Source organism: Meles meles, chromosome 13 (genome assembly GCF_922984935.1).
Source record: "Meles meles chromosome 13, mMelMel3.1 paternal haplotype, whole genome shotgun sequence".
Classification (NCBI taxonomy): domain Eukaryota; kingdom Metazoa; phylum Chordata; class Mammalia; order Carnivora; family Mustelidae; genus Meles; species Meles meles.
In genome coordinates this window covers 58,756,937-58,777,838 of record NC_060078.1, presented here as the reverse complement: position 1 = coordinate 58,777,838, position 20,902 = coordinate 58,756,937, and the positions used below count along the sequence as shown (strand labels likewise).

Here is a 20,902-nt window from a genome sequence, read left to right as displayed (position 1 = left end):
ACATCATTTTATTCTCACAGCAACCCCATGAGGTAGAACTGATATTATCCCCATGTTATAGATGAGGTGAGGAAACTGAGGCATGCAGAGGAAACTAATTCTAGAGGCCTAATTCTAATTAGGCCTAATTCTAACTAATTCTAGAAGCTGTACTGCTTTGTAAGTACCAACACTCTACAGCACAACAATTTCTTTTAAAGATTTTATTTTTTTAAGCAGGCTCCATGCGTGGAGTCCAACATGGGGCTTGAGATCAAGACCCTGGGATCCAGACCTGAGCTGAGGTCAAGGGTCAGATGCTTAACCAACCGAACCACCCAGGTGCCCCTTTAAAGATTTTATTCTTAAGTAATCTCTGCACCTGCTATGGGCTTGAACTCAAAAACCCCGAGATCAAGAGTTACATGTTCCACTGACTGAGCTAGCCAGGTGCACCAGCACAGGAGTTTCTAAATGGTGCCCTGGAAGTAGATAAAACCATCGACAGTTGTCATCCAATTGATATCTCTGTTGTACAAAGGTCTCAGCAGCTTTAAAAAAAAGTTCTGCCCATGTGGGTGCCCGGTTCAGGAACTAAGGTTAGCTGCTATGTACTTCAGGCCTTATTGCACATACCCTTCTATGGGTTGGGAAGGACCAACAGACCCTCACTTGGTCCCATTCATGTGTGCAGGTGGGGAGAAGAGTCCTACATACAGGAGGAAGGAGCGAAGGGAGAGAAGAGAAGCGAAAGGAGATGATAGTTCCACTAAGGCATGCCCAGGAAACAAGCCAGTTAATTTGAAGGACGAGGTTGATAAGCGATCACCTTTCTCAGCAAGAGTAAATGCCACACAGCAGAGAACACCACCGCCTTAGGGGCTCTATGCTTATCTTATTGGCCACTACTCAGCCACACAGTGATTCTGAACAGATTTCAGGTTTGGCTTCTAAAGAAATACTCATTCAGCTCACAAGTCAGCTTTTGATAAATATCCTACCCTTAGTGACCCCATACACCTAAATGTATTCTGAGGCACTTTGCCCTTGAGTGCAAAGTGTGAAAAACTCCTCCCTCTCCCGACTTGTTCCTAAGTTTAGACCTTCAGGGTATCAGGGGCAAAACTGAATACAGTAAGTAGGTTTGGGTTTGGTTAAAGGTCTGTGCAGTGTCCATGGCCGACCTGCCTGGACTGCCTCTTATGCTTGGGGCAGCGCTGCTCAGCTCTGAACACTTCTGATTTCCAGGCATGTATATTCTACAAGAATTCATTCCAGATGAAGCTGTTGCATGTGGGTTTCCAGTTCCTCCCTCCCAATTCTTTTGAAGAAAAAGGGAAAGAAAAAAAGCCAGGAGGGAGTTGGTAGGGAGGATGCTATGACAGTCACAGCAAATCATCAGGCAAGGAGAATACTAGCTCTCCTTTCCTTTGACTCTACTGCTCTCTCCCTGGACACTCACTTTGCCTGGTTGCCTACTTATCTGGGCAATGTTTGCTTCTGAAGAGTCTTTTGCTTGTTCTATCCATTCAGCAGGGAGGCAGCATTGCTTAATTCCAAGTCAAAGTGTTAAAATTAGCAATGGCCTGGAAAGCATTTTGTTTATTTCAAGATTGGCATTTTGTGTAGAGGGATGGGGTGCAGGGCTCAAGAGAGAGGGAACTGAATGTAATCTCCAAGAACCTAATATTACCAAGGAAAATGTTTGAGACTTGGATCCCACATAATATGTACTTTCCCTCTCCGCTACACCTAGTTAACTGTTTGTCCCTTTCTAAAATTTAGAACAGATATTATGAAGACATGAAGAAAAACTACAGATGTCACTTTCTTTGCCCCTACCTCCTTGACTTGGTTATGGAGCTGCTTAGATTGTCAATAAATATTTATTTGGCCTTAGCTGAGTTCATCATGTTTAGGTAACCACGGATTGTTTTTCCCGCAGGAATGACGTAAGAAATGACCATGATACTGTTGGCCAACGATGTGAAGATCCTCCTTCTCAAACTCTGGGAAGGCTGGGCTGTAGAACACCCCTCTCAGCCGTTGCCCTTTGCCTCTGCTTTTAGAACTACTAACAGTTCATTGTCATTTCACCTTCAGTGTTGAACTTGCAATGTTAGGGGAAAGCAGTGTTAATGAAACACCCTGAACAGTTAGCTTTAAAAGCAGAGGCAAAGCTCCTGGAAAAAAGCAGATGATACAAAGGCTGGCAGGTGCTGCCCAAAGTCTCTTTGGCTTGTATTGGTCACTATGAATGGAAAATTCATTCTGAGATTTGTTGTATTATCAATGAACAGAGACTGGGGTATAGTTTTCTCCTCAAACACCAAGAGAATGGATTTGTCCTTCCACCATTTATTGCTTACTAAGTGCAAAACACTAGGGGACACTTACATAGGGTAGGATATCTAGCCAAAAGAAGCTTACCATCTTCAAGGGGTGTGGCAGATGGGCAATGACAACAACAGCTAACTAACATTTAGGGGGTGCTTACTATATGCAACTAAACAATTTATATGTATCAACTCATATAATCCCCACAACAGCCCTAAGGAAAATACTATTATCTCCACTTTACAGAGCAGGAACAGAGAGGTTAAGTCACTTGCCTAAACCTGCCTGTCAGTAAATGACAGAGCCAGAATCTAAAGCTAGGTGTTCTGGGTGCAGAGCTAGGTTCTTAACTAGGGCATTTTCGGAAATGGTAATATTGCCAACAAGGTACAGAAGCACAGGAAAAGAGAGGCGGATTTTGACCAGAGTGGGGGTTAAGGAGAGTCTTTATGAAGGAGGCATTTATTGACTCGGGATCTTGAAGGTCGCCCGGTGGAGAGAGGAACTGGGGAAGAAGGAACAGCCAGACTAAAAGAAGAGGCAGTTTGGGTACCAGCCAGATGATGACAGCAAGATCTGGTTGAGTGCGTACGGGGGAGCAAAGCTGGAGAGGGACACCTTGCCCAGATCCTGAAGGTCCTTGAGGGCCAGGACCCTCTTTGTAAGGAAAGGCCACTCCCCCACTTTTAGTAGGATGTCCCCTGCCTGAAACCCAGGCAGGCAGCCCACCCATATTTCCTTCGGGGAGAACAGCGAGCAGGGATGGTCAAGGTCGCCGCGCGCGCTCCGGAGCTGCAGGTTCAGGCCAAGGACTTTTCGTCCCGAGCACGCAGACGCCGGGGATCTGGCTGCCAGCCCGGGTCAGGAAGGCGTGCGCTGCCCGGCCCGGCCCCGAGAACGCCTGCTCCTGGGTGCCGGAAGGCCGATCCTCCGGAATTCCCTCCGGCCACCTTCCTCCTCGCTGGGCCCTCGAAGGTCAGGGAGGCCACCTCCCGCGCCCCGCGCCGCTCGGCTCCTCCCGCCAGCCCCGGAGGCCCGGGAAGAACGCCCTCAGCCATAGGAGTCCGCTCTGCCAATCAACCCTAGTCCGGGTCCCCCTCTCTGCCGGCGCCCAGTGCATTGGTTGCATCATGACTGGCCTCCGATAAGATTCTCTGCTTGGATTGGCTAAGAGCGTCCCCTCCCTCCTGCCCTTTCTGCGTCAGAAGCTTCCGATTGGTTAGCCGCGTTGCCAAGTTCCGGACGCAGCTAGACCATTGGAGGCCGCGGGTCCGCCCCTGCCGGCTAGGTGAAGGTGAGAGTCTCCTCCAGTCGTCGTGTCTAGACCGGACTCAGTGGCTCCAGACGCAGAGTGGAAGCTCTCGCCTGTCTCAAGATCTCCTGCCATGGCGCCCCCGTCTGTGTTCGCCGAGGTTCCGCAGGCCCAGCCGGTCCTGGTCTTTAAGCTCACTGCCGACTTCCGGGAGGATCCGGACCCCCGCAAGGTCAACCTGGGAGTGGGAGGTAAAGATGCAGCGAGTAGGAGCAACCTGGGCTGTGGAGCGGACCTAACCCGGGTGGTGGGTGCGGTGGGAAGGGCCGAGGCCTAGCTTGGTGCTGGCTGGAGAAGTGTCAAGAATCACGGGGCTGTTTTTTCAACCTGCCCATTTTACAGATGGGTATGTGGAGTCCTTGGAAAAAGGAGATGTGCCCAAGGTCCAGAGTACAGGTCTAACAGCCAGGACACAAACCCAGTTTTACTAATTCCCATTCTGTGTTCTTTATACTACATCCTTTCCACTGTTAATAAATGGGGAGGCCCAAGATAAGGGGAGGGAGGAAGCTAGGAATTCCTGACAGGCTTGTGTCCTGGTTGCTGGAGAACGAATGAAGGAGAACTCAGCCTTAGGAAACTCTGGTCTGGGTTAGTAAATATTTGAGTGACTACCAGGTAGGTCACAATCAGCACTTTACCCAAGCCTTGTGGGGAGAAAGCCCAAGGTGTGCTTTTGGTCTCAAGGATATCAACATCAAGGTGTGATACAATAGAAACTAAAGTGCTTCTGAGACAGGTTAATGCAGCCTGGGAGGACCTGGGAATAATCTGGTCCTCGCGGTTGTGGTAGGAATGGTTAGAGATGGTAGGAAGGAGTGGAAAGAGTAGAAAGGGAGTAGAAGCTCGTTTTTGCCCATTCTTGTCTTCAGTTCTTGCTTGGACAGGTGAGAGTGTGGGCCTCAGTTTCCCCTTCTGCAAGAGAAAGGTTTAGATTGGAGTACCTCAGAATAACTCTAACCTTCAGTGAATTTGTTACTTCTTATCACTCTCATTTAAATGTGTGAAGCTCCAAACACACTTAATCATACACAAAGACCAGCCAGGTTGAAGAAAATATGTTCCATGTTAAGGAACCGATTTAGAGTAAAAGGACCAGAAATTTTGGAAAGATAAAATCGAACTATTTTGTAGTGGATGGTGGTGAGAAGGAGGTTCAGAATCAGGCTTCCTTCAGTGACTGTACATAGGACCTGTTAAAAATAAGTCTTCACTAAGGAGTATGGGAAAGAGGTGAGAAAAAAGCCATTAAAAGGTATGGTTTGTTTAGGCTAGGTAATGGGTACGTTGGCACCCATTTTATTACTCTTGTGACTTTTGTGTATGTTTGAAATTTTCCATAATAAAGTATTTAAAAAAAAGTAAATACCATATAGTTTCAGCCATGGAGAGTAAGTGATGTTTTTACTAAGTAGGAGAAGTATTGAAAGTTTGCCTTGAGTTGAATTGGAGTCGGGCACCATTCAAGCTCTTAATTTAAATCCAGTTTATAACCTCCAAGTATTTAATTAGGGCCAGATGTATAATATGATGTTGACTTAAATACATCTTCTAAAAATGTTCAGTTTTTGTGTGTGGGGGGTCTAGGTTACCATTAAACGATCTTAACAGGGTTTTTGTGAGACTCAAATACATTTCAAGCACTTAGAATAATGTCTGGCAAATAAGTACGGGTTATGTAAGAGTTGTTTTGGCATTTCTTTGGGCAGGTTGCACAGAAGATGTTGGAAAAAATTTTCAGCTTAAGAACTGCAAAATGAAATAATTTCTGACATTGGTTCAGAAATAAACTGCTCGGTGCAGAGAAGTTGCGCCCTGTCAGCCCAGGCCAGAAGTGATTGGCCCAGAAGTAGAGTTTGCAGTTAGGTGGTCATCTCACCTGTGACGGTGCCTTTGTCATGTTTCCCAGGAACCCAGGAACGTCCCCTCCTTACCAGGAACAAATAATGTGTGCCTTTCATCTTATTTAATGTGTACAAGGTCTCTGGAGGGTTGTTGTACCCAGAAAGAAGCTGAAGCCCAGTTGGATGAAGCAGTTTGCCCCAGGTCATACGGCTATTGGTGGTGGAACTGTTCTTTCCTCTATTTTGGGTCCTTCAGATGATCCAGAGGCTGCCAGTGCACTGTAGTGGGAAGAGCCAGGAGATCTCAGTACAGGCCATCCCTGCAGTCCAGCAGCGTGACCTTGGGAGGGCTGTATAACATCTGGAACTCAGTCTGTTAAATGAGGAGCAGAGATGGAATGCCTCCCTCTAAAATTCTACTCAAAGATTCACTAGCACATTACATGTAGGATAATGATGTTGGCCCCATTTGTTGGCTGAGGATTAAATGAATAATTATGTGTGAAATGTGATACATAAGTGAAAGTGATAAAAATGCTATTTTTCTTTTTACGATCTCTTTTTTGGTGGATGGCAGGTGCTCAGATAAGGGTCTAATTAGAGTAGAATGAGAGGTCTCCTTCCAGCTTTTGTATGTTCTAGCTCTAGTTAACACAAATCCCCAAGTATATCCTTTGTGAAGGGAATGTAATTAATTAATCACTGACTTTGGAGAAGATACTCCCCACCCCACCCCCTTAAGATAAAACCCAGGGGAGATTATCCAGCTCATGTTCTAGGGCTGTTGGGCGTGTTTAAAATAAGCTGCAGCTATAATTTCACTACCTAGTTTCTACTTGCTGAGTCTCCAGAGATACTCTCCCTGGCACCGGTTCCCTAATTTCCTTCTAGGTAAAGCAGAGTGTCACATTTAAGTACTACATGCCCTGAGCTGGCCAGTTTGGGTGCTTCTCAGGGTTTGAGACCAGTGGCTTCAAGGGCAGGGGGGGCATGGGTCCAGCCTGAACAAGACATTACTTCATAGACGCCAGTCTGTTTATCACAGGAATTGAGCTTCCTTTAGTTCCAAATAACCTGCTCTTATTTTAATATTTGTTGTGGGGTTTTTTTTTTTAAAATACTTTATTTATTTATTTATTTGACAGAGAGAGAGGTCACAAGTAGGCAGAGAGGCAGGCAGAGAAAGAGGGAGAAACAGGCTCCCCACTGAGCAGAGAGCCCGATGCAGGGCTCGATCCCAGGACCCTGAGATCATGACCTGAGCCGAAGGCAGAGACTTAAACCACTGAGCCACCCAGGCGCCACTATTTGTTGTGTTTTTTAATGGGGATTTCTGGCATCTTCGCATAAAATTGTTGGGTATAAGTTCTGTATCAGGTGTTTATGAATACTCCCTGGCCCTTGTCCCGTGACTCTAGTTGGAAATTGGAAAAGTATATATGCCAAGAGGCATATATACATGCAGGGGCTCCTGGGGAGGGGGGTGAGGGAAGTGGAGAGGTTCAGAAGAGAGGAGGGGGACAGTTTGATGATTTAATTCTCTGTGTTCCTCCTTTCTTCTGGAAAGCAGCACTCCTGAACTCCCCTGAAACCTGTGTGATAGAGGCCTCCCTCACAGGCCTCTGGGGTCTGCTTGCTTCAGGCTTTCTCTTGCTCTTAGAAAAAACCACATGGATCCATGAACTTAATAATATGAAAGCCTAGCTCTTATAATCCACTTGATCTTGGGCAAATTATTAAACTCTTCTGACCTCAGTTTCCAGATCATATATCTGTATTGTGAGTCATTACAGGAATTAAACGGGGGTTAGAAGAAAAAGTAAAGCGCTTAGCACAGTGTCTGGTAGGTACTAAGTATTCAGTAAGTCCTTGTTATTACAATGGCTCAGGTACTGTTGACGTCTGTAATTAGGGAATCTTTCTTTCCATCCTGCACTGCTTCCCTGAATGCCAGATCCATACTTGGTACAGTCTGCTAAACACATCCTACAAATGCAGCATGTTCAGAAAACTCATCATTTCCACCTTCCCCTCCAGCTTTTCCTTTCCTGCTTACGTTTCATGTCTTAGTTGGACCCCTTCTCCATCCACCCCCTCCCTGCCCCCACATCACCACCAGCCTTTATCCAGACTAGACAGACTTTTGAGTCATTTGTCATCTTTTTCCCTGATCCCACGTCAGTTTATTTGGTCATTAGGTTCTGTATTTTCTACCTCAAATCTATTTTGAGTGTCTTGTCTTTTCTTTATCCTTGTTGCCACTACCTGAATCAAAGACTTCATTACTGCCTCTCTGAATGCCTCCAGTACCCGCCTGACTTAACGATCCATCCCTGTTCCCCTTTGCAGTATATTTTCTATCGTGTCACTCAGATGATCCTGTTAAAATGGACCACTGTCCACATCACTCTTGTTCAAGTGCTTTCAGTGGTTTCCCCATTGAAACTATGTTCCTTAGACGAGGATGTCCTCCAAGACTCTGACCCATACTCCTCCACGGGTCCTCTGTCTGAGCCGTGAAGATGCAGATCCTGAAACGCCGCCTGTCTCCAAGCCCCTTGGACCTTCAGACAGGTGTTCCCTCAGTCCCGTGAAGGGAAGCAAAATGTAACCCCTCGAAATAGGCTCTAAGCTGGTTATTTATTTATTTAAGATTTTATTTGTTTATTTGACAGAGAGAGAGCACAAGTAGGCAGAGCTGCAGGCAGAGGGAGAGGGAGAAGCAAGCTCTGTGCTGAGCAGGAAGCCAGATGTGGGGCTCGATTCCAGGACCCGGGCATCCTGACTTGAGCTGAAGGCAGCTGCTTAACTGAGCCCCCAGGCACTTCCTAAGCTGTATTTTTGTTTGTTTGTTTGTTTGTTTTTTAAGCTGGTTATTTTTAAGAAACTGTAAATACAGGAGGAGCTCTGAAAACCAAGTAGAAATTACCCTTTTTATAAAAAACATTTACATTTGTAAGGGAAATATCCATTTGTAAGAATGTCTTTCGAAGGTGACTCTAAATCTGGAGGAACCATCGTGGAGAGGTGGGGCTTAAATCTGCATCTTGACCTTTCTCTAGTTTCCTGTGCTTCTACCAGCGTCTTGCAGAACTAACTCCCCACCCCCAACCTCTTGTGTCTTTAGCTGAAGGCAGTATTTAAGGTAATGGCTTTGGCCACTGGGGGGAGTTAACTCAGTTGTCCTGTTTCTCCCCCTGGATACGGGTGGTAGAGGCTATTAAACTTTTGTTTTTCTTCTGTTAATCTGTTATGGCAATTTAATTATTAGACCAGCCAAAGAAGCTAGAAGGGCAGAAGGGAAGACTCTGCTCCCACGCTGGAATGCCCCTCCCTTGACTACCTTTTAAACTCCTACTCACTTTTCATCTTTCATTCTCTGTAAAGTTTTCCCTGACTCCTTACAAGAGAATTAAGGGCTGTATATTCTGTGTTTCCTCCAGGGCAGACAGTATCTTATTCTACCTTGCCCATTTCTGTGTAGCTCCTTGTAGCCGGTGTCTCCTTCTTGGTAGATTCAGTAAGTCCTTGTTAAATGAATGAGTGAATGAAAACATGAATGAGAAATTCCTTGGGTCTGACAGGAATGAAAATCCGCTGGGAGAGTAGGAATCATAGTTGTTAATAATGCTTGACCTCCTTGCTTTAATCACCAAGAGCCTTCTGCTCTTTGCTTCATTAGGGCAGTTAGGCAAGGCCTGGGGTATGAATCTGGAACTGAACCTGGAAGAAACTAGGAAGGAGGTGGGGGAGGTTGGCCAATTTCTCTTTTGTCATAATATAGATACAATGTCTCCTTGCGTCTAATCTTATGACAAGATTTTTTAGAGTAGTACAGAGTAGACAGTATGGGTAAGAATGGTGGTTCTGGGACTTTTTCGTCTTTCCTATTTATAATACATGGTTTACAAATGACTTATCATAAATACAATACATATGGCATAATTATGCAATGCCCATAACCTCCAAACACAGATGTGAAGCATAACAGAACTGGTTTTTCTATGAACACCCACATTGTATATCTAAATAGTATCCCCTCTGTGTGGTTTAGTTAAAGATATGTTTGCCCTTATCGCAAGTTCCATTTCCAGAAACCAAATTTACTTTCAAAGGACAAAGATTTGGCACCATTGAGGATATTCAAAATAATGAGACATCATGTCTAAAAATAATTCCAAAAGAAGAATTCCAAGAATATTATGAACAATGGTAGCATTGTGATTATAGAGAAATCTTCAGGGACAGCTCTTACTTGGAAATGGTTATTTTGGCATCTCTTTAAAAAACCACACCAGGGGCGCCTGGGTGGCTCAGTCGGTTGAACGGCTGCTTTTGGCTCAGATCATGATCTTCGGCTCAGGTCCTCATCCCAGGGTCCTCATCCCAGGGTCCTGGGATCGTGCCCTGCATTAGCAGAGAGCCTGCTTCCCCCTCCCCCTACCCCCTGCTCTTACACACACAAGTGTTCTCTCTCTCTCTTTTCAAGTAAATAAACAAAATCTTAAAAAGAAAAAAAAACCAGACCAAATCCCACCTGATACAATAGGCTTATTATGACTCGTTTGGAAGGAATTTGGTAGGCCAGGGGGTGGCGTGGGAGTGTTGTGACAGTGTTGTGAGTCACAGCCACCTACCTAGAGCCTGTTGATTGGTTAGTGGCTGTGTCAGTCTGCACCTCTGTCTACATTCTTATTACTAGTTTGAGGTGCTTATCAGATTGGTAGATGACACATCCCTAGAGGGTAGAGTTCATTGATAGAAGAAAGACCCTGAGGGTGCGTGGGTGGCTCACTTGGTTAAGCCACTGCCTTCCGCTTAGGTCATCTCACTCAGGTCATCTTGCATCCGGCTCCCAGCTCCAAGGGGAGTCTGCTTTTCCCTCTGACCTTCTCCCCTCTCATGCTTTCTCTCTGTCTCTCTCTCAAATAAATAAATAAAATCTTAAAAAAAAAAAAAGACCCCAAGTCAAAATGATCTTGTAAAGTCTTATTTGTTGTATGACTTTTGACTGTAATTTTACATCTAGAAACTTTAAGGGAACATGCATGAATATATGTAAAGATATAAGAACATTTTTCACAGTGTTTATAATATCAAATAATCAGAAGCAATGCAAATAGTTAATAAATTTTGCATGAAAAGGAATGTTGTCTAGCCACTAAAATTGTGTTGTAAATGGATCATAATATGAACAATGGGGGCGCCTGAGTGGCTCAGTGGGTTAAGCCTTCAACTCCTGATCTCAGCTCCTGTCTTGATCTCAGGCTCATGAGTTCAGGTCTTGTGTTGGGCTCAGTGCTGAGCATGGAGCCTACTTAAATAAATATGTATGAGAGTAAATAAGTAAATAAGACAAATGACCAACTGAATTCATGGTAAGAGAAATGTGAATTAAAACTACCCTGAGGTACCATTTGCATCCTTATACGGGCAAAAATTTACTCTGGATGAGGCTATGGGAAGCAGATACTTACATGTTGATGGTAGGAGTGTTAACTGATAAAATCCCTGTGGAGGCCAATTTGGATATATGTCAGAACTACAAATTTTTACACATACTTCTTAGCCTACATTTCCATTTTCAACCCTGCATCTTATGGATATATTTACATGAAGATGACATATGTATGAGGTTGTTCACTGAAGCATTGTTATGTAATAGCCAGAGATTGGAAACAACTCACATGTCCATCAGCAAGAGACTGGCAAAATAAATTATGGTACATTCATCAGTTATGCAGCTGTAGAAAAAGAATGAAAAGAGGGCACCTGGGTGGCTCAGTTGGTTAAGCCTATGACTCTTGATCTCAGCTCCGGTCATAAGCTCAAGCCCGAAGGGGCTCTGCTCAGCCTGGCATCTGCTTGAGATTCTCTCCTCCTCCGTATCCCCCTGCCCCCCCTGTGCTCACTTGTGCTCTCTTTCTCTTTCTCACAATAAATACATCTAAAAAAAAAAAAAAAAGAATCAAGGGCACTCTGTACACAGATAGAAAAAGATCTTTAGAGAAAGCAGGGAACAGAACAGTGTAGAGTATATGTTACCTTTTGTATAAAAAAGGGGGACATAAGAGGCTGTATTTGCTTATGTATGCACAGGGAAATTCTGGAAAGATACAAAAGAAATGAAGAATAACTTATTTATTGGAGGGGAGGATTTGGAACGAGGTAGGTGGAGGCTTAGGATGGAGTGGGGACATGAATATATCATCTGTTAAAAGAATAGTTAATGACGGGGGCGCCTGGGTGGTTCAGTGGTTTAAGCCTCTGCCTTTGGCTCAGGTCATGATCTCAGGGTCCTGGGATAGAGCCCCACATCGGGCTCTCTGCTCAGCAGGGAGCCTGCTTCTCCCCCCCGCCCCCCCACTTGTGATCTCTCTGTCAAATAAATAAATAAAATCTTTAAAAAAATTTTATATACAGTATGATGCAGATTTTATAAAAGAATATGCTCATGTAAAAGAAAGCTCAGAAGGTTGTACACTAAAATGTTCATACTCTATCTCTGAGTGCTGGGATTACATATTAATCATAATGTTTATCATTTGCTCTCTGGGCTTTTTAAAATCTCCTACAGTCAGCATATGTTGTTCTGTAAACAATCTCAACCACCCTAAAAAGTGGTTTTTAAAAAGAAGTCAGGGGTTCATGTTGGGCAGAAATCAACAAGATAAAATAATCAGAATTACTCTAAAATTTTCAGTTTCAAGATCACTTGAAAAAGTGTGGGTCTGTTGGAGAACTAAACATTCCAGCAGAGTCAGGTGACCTCTGTGAGGAATCAGCTCAGATCATTGGCTTGGGTGCAAGCCACAGCAGCTGCCCTCTAAAGCTATAATCCTGAGATAATCATATGGTACACGAGGGGGGAAAAAAATCAGTGATAGGATAACGGGACTAGAAATACTTTTAGTGTCCAGGTGCTTAGAAATTTGCTATAGGCAGGGTAAATATTATGAAATAGATACATTTAGATCAATAAAAGTGTGGAATATGATGTAAGAGGAATAGTCAAATGGTCAGGCATGGCAGAGAGGACAGAGACGTGTGCAGACATCAGATAGGTTGTCCGGGGATTGTGTAACCATCTGCTGGAATCTTCAGCCCTGGGGCCTCTGCTCACGATTTGTCCCACTTCTGTTCTTCTAGGACAAGAGGAGGAGGTAGGCCTTCTGCCACCTCCTTTCCAGATTTTATGTTTGAAGTTGCAGCAGTCATGTGAAGTAGCACCTAGCACTTTCCCAGAATTCTCTTGGGAGATTTCTTGGGAGAAGGAAGAAGATTCTGGGCTCGTGGCTTTACAGACCTCAGTGTGCTAGGACGATCAACAGAACAACCGTTATGTGGTCGTGAGTGTGCAGGGTGCTGCTGTCTCGTGCACTCTCCATCTATCAGGCTCTGTGATGTCCCAGTGTTATTTCAGCATTCTGTCTTTTCGAGGTCACATATTTAAGAGCTTGAGTATCTGTAAGGGTGGCACCATGGCTGTCTTGCCTGCCCTAGCGCCTCACCCCGTTCCTGGCCCAGAGCAGATGGACAGTCAGGAAATGAACTTGACTTTCATTTTGCTCTCTGTTGTTTGATGGAAGGAGGTGGAAGGTGCCCAGTCCCAGCTCCTGCTCTTCCTTGAAGGAAGCCTGCCTCCTCCCTCTTACGTGACTCTCGCTGTGTTCCAGCTTATCGCACAGACGACTGCCAGCCCTGGGTTTTGCCGGTGGTGAGGAAGGTGGAGCAGAAGCTTGCTAATGACAGCAGTCTGAACCATGAGTACCTGCCCATCCTCGGCCTCGCTGAGTTCCGGACCTGTGCTTCCCGCCTGGCCCTTGGGGATAACAGCCCAGCTATCCAGGAGAAGCGGGTGAGTTTTGGAAAAGGATGGACAGTTGGCCCTTGAACAGTGTGGGGGTTAGGGGTGCCAACTCTGTCAAAAATCCTTAAATCACTATTGACTCTCCGAAAACTGACCTGCTGATAGGCTACTGGCCGCCTATGGATAACCAGAACACAAAACATGTGCTTCGTGTGTGTTCGTAAAATAAAGTGAGAGAAGAGAAAATGTTATTAAGAAAACCGTAAGGAAGGGAAAATACATTTCCAATACTGTACTGGATTTGTGGGGGGAAAAAACGTCCAGGTGTATGTGGACCTGCACAATTCAAGCCTGTGTCATTCAGGGTTAGCTATATTTTCTTTAGAAACTGCAGAGGTGAGACAAGGTTGAAAACTCAGTTTGGTTTAAAGTCTGTTGAAGTGTCCATGAACAAGGGTTTAAGTAGTGTGAACTGAAGGCCCGGGTAGTGCATGTGGTAGGGCCGGATGGCAAGCCCGGCCTCTGTGGCTGCTGGGTCCTGTGCCGTAGACAGTCACATCGTGGCTACTGGGCGAAGCCATTTGTGGAAATGCCAAGCCAAGGGAGTGTAGTGGAATGACCAAGATAATCAGGTCTGGACCCAGATCTGCTCCTTCTTTAACCACAGGTAAGGCCTAACATGCCATCTGTGTTAGAAAAGGACTGGTTTGTGGTTTATGGTCCTATAGGGGACTATTTAAGGGGCCTCTGAACCCCTTGAAATTTGTTTTGTTTTGTTTTTTTGGAGAGAGAGCATGCACAAGGGGGTGGGGGCAGAGGGAGAGAGAGGGAGAGAGTCCCAAGCAGGCTCCACGCCCAGTGCAGAGCCTTATCTGGGACTTGATCTCATGACTCTGAGATCATGACCTGAGCTGAATTCAGGAGTTCTATGCTTAACTGACGGAGGCACCCAGGTGCCCCCACACCCTGACATTTTATGCAGAATTTTGTGTGTGTGTGTATGTGTGTATTTCTGGGGAGAAGGGGATTCAGAAGCCAGGGATAGTGGTAGGGATAGAATTGGGATGTGGGCTGAACTTTGGGGAATGAGGCCAGGACTCTGGTTCCCAATGCTAGGAATTAGTGTAGAATAGTATCACCTGGGGAATTTTACATACACATGTACAGATGGGTACATGTCCCCCTTTATTCCCTGTCTGCTTGTCCGTTTTTTGTTTTTGTTCTTGTCTTTAAGATTTTATTTATTTGACCGAAAGAGTGCAAGCAGAAGCAAGGAAAGTGGTGGGCAGAGGGAGAGGAAGAAGCAGGCTCCCCGCTGAGCAGAGCCTGATGTGGGGCTTGATCCCAGGACTCTGGGATCATGACCTGAGCCAAAGGCAGATGCTTAACCAGCTGAGCCACGCAGGCACCCCGCTCCCTGCCCTTTCCCTCCCTGCCCTTTCTGTCCTAGTTCCCCCATCCTCCCCCCAGTTCCCTTCCCTGCAAGGGCATAGTTTTAAAAGCTCCCCAGGTGACTCCAAAGTGCAGCCAGGGTTGGGAACTGCAAACACAGGGAGGAAAAGGAGAGGTATTTTTTCGGAGCAGAGGGAATTCGGGGGGAGGTAAGTGGGTCTAGGTGGAAGAGAGACCTACCTGATTGGAGCTAGGAGCATGTCCAGGCTGATTTTGGTACCTTGGACAGGGGAAACCACCTGAAGGTTTGAGCAGAGGAGTTACCCAGTCAAAGTGTTCAAAGAAGATAAAGCTGGCAGCAGGGTAGGCAGGGGGTGGGCTTGGGGTGTTAACGATAGCCTGGTTGGTATTGTGCAGTTTGAGGCAGCTGCCCTTACTGCTCCTCTGGGCCAGTGTCGTAGCACAGCCTTCATGATGGAAGGGACCACATCTTGGAATCATCTGATTTATTCTCCACATGCTGTTACCCAGATGCCTTGGTAAGCAGGGGAGAAATGAGGGGCACACAGGACCAGGGTTCTGTCAGGAGGCTGGGAGGTTCTGAGTGAAAGTCCTGGAACTCGGGTTATGATTAGACAAGTAATTAGTGAGTTTCGCTGAAGGAGGGGTTATGATTAGACGAGTAATTAATGAGTTTCGCTGAAGGAGAGTCCTGATGGAAGTTTGAGATTGGAGGACTTAGGCAGCTAGGGTTATCTTGAGAGATGCTGTGGATAGATTCCGTGGAATTCCATTGTTGACAAAGAGACAGTTTCTGTGTTGGGGACCTTCCTCTGAAACTGTATGTTTCTTACACAGTAACCTTATAACACTTCTTACAACACTTACTAATCGTCTTGGACAGGTGCTTGTTCCTCTGCCCTGTGCTCCCGTTTTGGTCATTTACATGGCCTTCCCTCTTAGTCAGCTTCCTCCTATGTTGTGTATTTGATCAGAGAACAAATTTAGATGGCAGTCTGTAAATACTTGAAGGCTTTTTGTGGGGGATTGTGGGGGGATAGTTTAGGACGTTGTCTTGGCATCTGCATCACCATAGCTCCTGTCTGGTTCTGAGCTCTGAGTTCTTTTTTCCTTGGATGTCCTCACCATTCCCAAGCTGCAGTCCTAGTTCAGCCCACCATCCTCTCGTTAGGATTCTTGTGATAGCCTCTTGCCTCTAGTCTCCTCCCCATTCTGTTGGATTCTGCACAGTGCAGGGGCACCTGGGTGGCTCAGTCAGTTAGGTGTCTGTCACAGGTCATGATTCCAGGGTCCTGGGATGGAGTCCTGCATTTGGGCTCCCTGCTCAGCAGGACATCTGCTTCTGCCTTTCTCCCTCTGCTCCTCTTCTCTGCTCGTGCTCTGTCTCTCTCTCTCCCCCTTTCTCTCAAATAAAAAAAGTCTTAAAGGTTCTGCACAGTGCAACTAGGAAGATCTTTCATAGCAAAGAAAGATGATAATCATGTCGCCTGCTCCTTGCCGCACATATGCACACACGGTAGCCCCTCCATTATCTACAGGGCAAATCCAGACTTTGAGCTGGGTGTGTGGTATAATTTGTAGCCAGCTTTCATCCTGTCCTCCAGTGACTCACAATCCCCAACAACCCCCCCCCCCCCGACTAGTTTCCTGACATTCCAGGAGACTGTAGGTTGTGCAGGGCCCGGCCAAGGGTCACTTCCATGCTGAATCCTTAGCTCTCTCTGGCCAGACCAAATTATCACAGGACTTTGTTCACAGCTTAGGAATAACTGTACTTACTGTGCTCATTACCGTGATGTATAATTTTATGTCTGTCTTCCACAAACCATGACTTCCCTCAGGGCAAGGATGATGGCTTACTTACTTATCTTGTAAATCTTCAGCATTATGCTCCTAGCCTGGCAAATCAGGATTCTCAGATGTTTGAATTCAGTCAGTCAGTCAATCAGCAGATGAGTGCTTACCACTAAGGGTAGGCTAGGCACTGTTCTAGAAGCTGGAGCACAGCAGTGACCAAAAGACCCAGAATCTTTGGCCCTTGCTTACAGTCTTGTGAGGAGAAGCCAACTGTAAATATAATAGATAAGGTCATGATGGAGTAGATTAAAAGAATATAAATTCTGTGAAAATAGAGTAGAAGAGGCCTATCAGTAGAAGAGGCTGTGTGTGGGAGTTGGGCTAGATAGGGTTTTCACTAGGGTGGTCATGATGGTAATAGAAATGACATTTCAGCGAAAACTTTTTTTTTAAAGATTTTATTTATTTTTCTGACAGACTGAGATCACACCTAGGCAGAGAGGCAGGCAGAGAGAGAGAGAGAGAGAGGAGAAAACAGGCTTCCTGCAGTGCAAAGAGCCCGATGCAGGGCTTGATCCCACGACCCTGGGATCATGACCTGAGCTGAAGGCAGAGGCTTTAATCCACTGAGCCACCCAGGTGCCCCCAAAACTTTTTTTTTAAAGATTTGATTTATTTGGGGGAGAGAACAAGCGCAGGGGGGAGGGACAGACGGAAGAGGAAGTAGAAAGAGTCTTTTTTTTTTTTTTTTTAAATATTTATTTATTTATTTATTTGACAGAGATCACAAGTAGACAGAGTGGGTGGGGCAGGGGGGAGCAGGTAGGGCTCGATCCCAGGACTCTGAGATCATGACCTGAGCCAAAGGCAGAGGCTTAACTCACTGAGTGACCCAAGTGCCCCAGAGGCAGAGACAGTCTTAAGCAGACTCTGTGCTGAGCGTGGAGCCCAATCTGGGGCTTGAGCTCATGACCCTGAGATCGCGATTGGACGCTTAACCGACTGTGCCACCCAGGTGCCCCTCAGCCAAAACTTGAAAGAGATGCAGCGTGAATGAAGGAATAGACCAGAAAACAATCAGTAATCATGTCTTCCCTTAGATTTGTCTTCTCCAAATTTAACTTTACCGGGTTCATCAACCATTTTGAGGAGACCTGCCTCTTACTGCTTTCTATTTTCAGCTCTTAGGATCCAGGCCATATGTCATTTTTCACATCGTGCGTTGTAGTATTTCAGCTTCGGAAATCCTGATTCGCCATTGGTAGGAGGGCTTGTGGGCTGTGTGATGCCATCCCAGGTCCTCACTTTGACTGTCACCTCTGGGAGGCTTAGGGCTTTCGCTGTGGCTCATCCTTTCAGTGCTGTCATCGTCTTCATCTGCTTTGCCCATGTTAGCACCCATGCCAGAAACCGTGTGAACTCCTAGGCGTGTCCAGGTTCATGCAACATGGTCTTGGCCATAAGCAGCTTCCGGTCTGCTCTCCTGCTTCTCACAGTGAAGTTCTCACATTGGCAAACTGTGGTCTCGGACAAGTGTTAATTGGGTACAGCAGGTATTTCTTCCCGGCCATGTAGCTAAAGCAGGAGTGTAGACTACCTCCTGGCATCACGCACACCGTGTGTTACTGGATTTTTCTGGTTCTGGACACCCATCCAGGGCTAGTTGCCTGGCTCCTTTGGAACTTTGCACTTGTTTTCTTCATCCCAAGGCCTTCCTTGGGCTGTAGAACAGTTCGCCAAAATTCAGGTCACAGAATGACCAAATTGATACATTATTGGTTCACCCCAAATGTTTCTCTCTTCATTGCTCATACAGTTTGTGTTTCACTGAAGCCATGCTGTGTTCAGCATATTTTTAGGGAATGATAATTTCTTGAGAATTTGATGTCCAGGGTCATATATGTCATAAATGTTAAGGATTAGGTCAATGTTATTGAAGTGTGTTTATTTCTTCCAAACATGTTTTCAATCTAGTCTACTGACCTTCTGACTTCTTCTGGTCAATGACTTTGCATTTTGAAGTGGGAGAGAAAGGAAATAAAAGATTATACCTGGGAATGTTTGCACTAATGTCCACATACCCCTGTCACGTATCCGTGGTAACTGAAAACCAGGTTCAAGGGGAGCCTTGCTCATTTGTATAAAAGTATCAACATTCCAGAATTACTTAGGTGTTTGAAATGTGAAATCATGAATAAAGTTGACATTCAACTTAGCTGGTGACAAATCCATGAAAAATAAATGCGCATAAGGCTTAACATCACCTTGGTGTAGTGATTTGTATGAAGAATCCAGATAGATGACATGTGAAGGCAAGACCTTGAAAGTAAGAGTGCGTGGGTGGCTCAGTTCAGCATCAGCCTTCAGCTCAGGTCATGATCTCGGGGTCCTGGGATCAAGCTCCATGTGGGGCTCCTGGCTCCGTGGGGAGTCTGCTTCTTCCTCTCCCTCTGCTTGTGCCCTCTCTCTCTCTAATAAATAAATAAAATCTTAAAAAAAAAAAAAAGACCAGGAAAGTAATGGGAGGGGCCTGGTGTTCAGTGGCTCTCCGGGAAGGAAAGGCACCCTGGTGTGCCTAGCGTGCTGGGCACTGGCCATTCGCAGCCAGTCTGCTGTCTTGGCTCCCCTACAGTGTGCGACTGTGCACAGCTCCTTCCCCTGAGTGTCCACTTGGCTTCTGTTTCATGCTTCAGCAGTACTTCTTCACAGAGGCTCAGACCTCTGAATACAGATAGAACGCTGGGGAAGAGTAACAAATGGTGGTAATTGGTAGCACTGCCTCGTTCCTGGCTTAAAGAGGATTTCTGCCAATGATTCACTGTTCATCATCAAGCTGACTTACTCATCACGGCTGAATGAATTTCTCCTGTTATTTTCAAGAAGTTCCATTATCTCCTGTTTCACTGAGCATCAAAATCAGGAATAGCTACGCTTTTAATCTGTTATGAAGATCATTTGGGTTTTCTCTACCTAGCGGCCTGACACTTTTTTTTTTTTTTTTTCCAAGTAGGCTCTATGCTCAGTGTGGCGCACAGTTCAGGGCTTGAACTCAACCACCCTGAGATCAAGATCTGAGCTGAGATCAGGAGTCATGTACTAACTGAGTTGCCCAGACCCCCAGCATGACACATTTTATACTATATTTCTTAATAATGCACTCATGGGCTGACTGTCACTTGAGAAAGCAGGTATTTTTTAGTGTACTGTTGGATTCGTGCTGTCCATTAATGTTTGGAAAGTGAGTATCAGTATTCATGAATGAGCTCGGTCTCCCCTTTCTCCATTTTTTTCCCCTTTGTTACCTTTTAGCATCAGTGTTTTGTTTTTTAAAAATTTCAGAAGTTTTTCTTCTTTGTCTAGGAAGGGTTTTTTAAGACCATTTTTATTGCAGAAAATTTCTAATATTTACAAAAGTAGGTAGTGCGGTGTAATGAACAAACCCGGTTGAATCTGTCACCCAGCTTCAACAGTGACCCCCCCCCCCAGCACCCTGTGCTAAAGGCAAATTATTTTACAGCAAATCCCAGACAGCTAAATACATTTTAGAATTTATTTTAAAATTTGGCAAATAATGCATGACTATATTCTCCTTAATTTAAAAAATAACTTCTAGAGTAGGCCAGAGTCCCCTGACCCTATTCCCCCTTGTAGGTCCCTCCCTGAAGGTTGCCACTGTTGCTAGATTGGTCTGCCCTTCCTTTTATTTAGATAGGCTTTCTCAGATGATCCTTTTCTTTCTTTCTCCTTAGTCCCATAGACATCCTGAGCAGTGTAGGTCATTTCTCTACTGAGAGAAGCCAAAGCCTACTGAGAATTGTGAGAGGGCAGACTCGGAGGTGTGTAGGCAGAGCAGCATAAGGGGGGGTGGGGGGGTGGGGGGGGTGGGGGGGGTGACTAGGACTGAAGCAAGATGGCCCGCTGGATTCATTTCCAGCTCTGCGGCTCCCCGCCTTTCTGCCACTCCCAGCCTTTCCCAGACCACTTCTCTGAATTGATTACCTTGTGTGTGAGTTGGGGGATTAGGACTGACTTTGGAGAGTTGTAAGAGTCACATGAGAATGTGGGAAGGTCTTCGGTAGATGGGAACGCCTAGGATTCTATCATTGCCCACGTGAGGTCATTTTGAGATGCTTGGAAGTTAAGGAAGGATATCCTCACAGGTCACCTTTGTTAGGACATACTTCTGGATTAATGAGCCTGTTTTGTAGCAGGGAGTCTTAAAGATTGTGGTCACTGGCAAACCAGAGATTGTATTTCAGAGGCTCCTGCTGGAGGCATAAATTCTGATCTTGGGATAGGTGCTACTGAAGGGATGGGTTTGCCTTCCAGGTGGTAGGCATGTGGCCTGGGTGTGTCCTCAACCTGTGTTGTTGGGAAGCTCCCCTCAGAGTGTGATTCCCAGACTTCCCG

General features: G+C 45.6%; 1 protein-coding gene across 1 annotated transcript in view; it reads left to right on the top strand.

The window, feature by feature from the left end:
* The first annotated feature begins 3,588 nt into the window (after positions 1–3,588).
* GOT1 (glutamic-oxaloacetic transaminase 1) overlaps positions 3,589–20,902 on the top strand; it is a 31,535-nt gene continuing 14,221 nt past the window's right edge. Inside the window, exons 1-2 of the mRNA XM_046026942.1 lie at positions 3,589–3,819; positions 13,149–13,330. Coding sequence (XP_045882898.1) covers positions 3,702–3,819; positions 13,149–13,330 — 300 coding nt within the window. The 5' untranslated portion in view covers positions 3,589–3,701. The remainder of the gene's footprint in view (positions 3,820–13,148; positions 13,331–20,902) is intronic.